The sequence below is a fragment of the Danio aesculapii genome, chromosome 23 (genome assembly GCF_903798145.1).
Source record: "Danio aesculapii chromosome 23, fDanAes4.1, whole genome shotgun sequence".
In the NCBI taxonomy this organism is placed as follows: Eukaryota; Metazoa; Chordata; class Actinopteri; order Cypriniformes; family Danionidae; genus Danio; species Danio aesculapii.
The window spans coordinates 4,968,373-4,971,554 of NC_079457.1; the positions used below are offsets into that span (position 1 = coordinate 4,968,373).

Here is a 3,182-nt window from a genome sequence, read left to right on the forward strand (position 1 = left end):
AAAACATAGTTCTGAGACATTAATAGTTTAGTAATTCTTTAATTAAATGCATAGCTAATAGAAATGTAAACGGCTGGATGGAGTATACACTAACCTGCGCATTATTCAGTCACAAGAGGGCGCTAAACAGTTAAAGACAGACAAGCATGTAAATATGTATGTGAAAGTTTTTACTGATGCTCAAGATTACACAAAGTACTCGGATAAGCCTGTGTTATTCGGCAGTTGTTATCTGGGATTATTACTTACTGTTTTTGTAATATTTGTTCATCCATTTCTGCTCTGATTTTGGTCTAAATTCTGGATTTTAACGTGAAAACATTGGTTAAGTGAAGTTAAACTGCTCTCATTCAGGTTGTTTATTGATTATATGTTTTATTAACCGAATACAATTCTCTATTTATGCATGCTGCTGTTTTATTACAAATAAATGAAAAGGCGCGTATACACCACTCGGAAATTATAACTCTGAGGCTGCATTTCATTTCAGAGGCTGCTGCTGTCATCCAGATTTTACATTTTCATAGATTAAGAGCTTTCCTGACTTTACAGCAAGACAAGATGGAGTGCTGAAGTCTAATTGGGTAAACTGACAGTGAGCTGGTTAAAGAGACCAAAACAAAGACAGATATTCCGACACGGGACGCACTTTTTCAAAGCAGAATATCTGACTTTAGCATTGTTTTCACTTGTTCACTTAGGATGTTTCATAAACATCTGCAAACATTTTAGGCTATTTTTATGATTTAGAAGAGTCAAATATTTACATGCAGTGCATCTAACACACTGGAAGTATTTGGAGAGTTATCTTGACTAAAATAATCAACCCAGACTCATTATTGATATGTACCCCTATATACATTTCTGGAGATCGCAAAATATGTCATCAGTTTTTGTTTTCACGAATCCACCAGAGGCCGCTGTGTACGCTTTTTCAGATCTCATATTTCTTTTGTGAGTGCCATTCGTGCTTGCTGTTCTCCCGTAAATCCACCAGAGGGCACTGTGTACGCTTTTTCAGATCTCATATTTCTTTTGTGAGTGCCATTCGTGCTTGCTGTTCTCCCGTAAATCCACCAGAGGGCACTGTCGACTGACTGACCAATTTTTTTGGCCTTCGATTTACCTGGTTTCTGGAACCATTCCAGAAACCAGGGACTTGAACCATGTCGTCACGGTCAACTCCTCTCTACGTCTCAAGTTCGCCGACGTACATGGTGAGCTACTTGGCAAACTGGTGACAGCGGAAAAGCCGTTCATACAGAGGCAAGCGGTCAGCTGGTAGCACGAAAAGAACCCGAAGCCGATGATGGACCGCCCCGTAGAATTCATTTTAAAGATGAAATGCAGCCACGAGTAGCTTGGGCTACATAATTCGCACTCTCTAGAAATGTATGCGGGGGTACGTTTTCATAATGAGCCGGTGTTGAAAATAAAGGATGTACGTACTAATGGTAATGACTGCGGCTGCTGTTTTTACATGTCGTCCTTGTCTTTGGCTCCATGCTTTAGGATGCGAGTAAACTCTACGTAGTTGAAGTTTCCTTTCTTGTCGATGGGCGCCTCGCGGAAGAGCTCGTCCACTTCTTCATCTGTGAAGCGATCGCCCATGGTGGTCAGCAGATCTCGGAGATGATCCTCGTGGATGAAACCTGGTACAAACACACCTCAGATTAGCTTGTCTGGTTGTAAAGTCAAGCCCAATATTATTCAAACCCCTGGCAAAATCTGATTTAAAGATACTTTTATTTAACTAGCAAGTTTTTAGGGGGGGGTTGACCGGAAATGACGCAGGCTTTTCCCAAAACATAACAAGGTGATGAAAATGAATGATTTTGAACACGCCACTCATTGTTCAAATGTAAATAAAAGCTGAGAATTATTTTCCTCCACAATGATGCCTCTTTTACACTGTCTTACTATCTTTTGGAAGCAGCCGGTGTAATTTTCAGTCAGACAAAAAACTTGCTGGTTGAATTAAAGTCAGAATTTTAAGTGGTATGAATAATTTCAGGCTTGACTGTATATGCTGTATGTTAGGGGTGTCCAAACTCGGCCCTGGAGGGTGGTGTCCTGCATAGTTTAGCTCCAACTTACTTCAACACACCTGCCTGGAAGGTATGTTTAATTGGGGCTGGAACTACAATATGTTGGACACCGGCCTTCCAGGACTGAGTTTGGGCACCCCTGCTGTATGTAGTCAATTTCAAGACCTAGCGTCAATCTAAATCCAAAAGCTGATGTCCTTTCTGCATTTCATAAACATGTCCATGATATATACACACAAAACCTTTATTTTAAAGGTCTACTTTTTTGACCTTTTACTCCTTAAGATATATACACTTGATACCGTGTATAGACCCTGAGCATGTGTTAGTAGCGCTGCCACATTTGTACAGTGCTCCCAGCACTAGTCAAGACTAAAGCCAATGTGAAGATGCTGGATTTTTGCGGTGCATACAGGTGAAACAAAGCAACCAAAGCACAAAGGCAGAACATTTCATAGGGAAGATTTTGTTTTTTGTTTATTTATGTTACAAGCTTTTGTGCTCCAACAAGTATTGATGATAATACAGTCACTTACTGCACTGACCATAAGGTAAAGTAGCACCAACTTGCACTAAACACTTGGCTTATGCTAGTTTTGTTTAATAAAATATGCAAAAATGTAAATGAAATATGACAACAAGATGATTCAGTGCCAGAAACTGGTATTATTTTCGGCTAAGTGAAGTAACGGCTAGTTTTTGAAGTCATTTATATTGTTGCTCGATAACAAAACTGCCTGTGCAATGCCTGTGCGATCACTTGTCCATCAATGTAGAAAAGTGATGTAAAATGATCGTTTTTGTAATTAAAAACAAATATTTGCATATTGACCACCGGGAAAACATCCCATCATAGATGTATGTGGATTTGTGTATATATCTCGGGCTCTGGATGGCCAGTCCTCCACTGCATCTTAGTCCTACATTCATTTTAAAGGAGCGCTACACTGTACCAAAATGGTGGCTCTATTGACAATAGCGTAGGCGACATCTAATGTAAATATCTATGATATAACTGTGCCACACAGAGGCATTGTTTGGGTAAGTGTGAAACAAGGCAAAAATAAATGATGGCTCAGCCGACGTAGCACTAAGGTGCGTTTATTTAGAGTGCAAATGTGTCCAATCTAAAAA

General features: G+C 39.7%; 1 protein-coding gene across 1 annotated transcript in view; it reads left to right on the forward strand.

Moving 5' to 3' along the window:
- The first annotated feature begins 2,147 nt into the window (after nucleotides 1-2,147).
- Nucleotides 2,148-3,182, forward strand: part of pfkfb2a (6-phosphofructo-2-kinase/fructose-2,6-biphosphatase 2a) — a 41,297-nt gene continuing 40,262 nt past the window's right edge. The window contains 1 exon segment of the mRNA XM_056449576.1: nucleotides 2,148-2,192. Within this exon segment, the coding sequence (XP_056305551.1) occupies nucleotides 2,148-2,192 (45 nt within the window).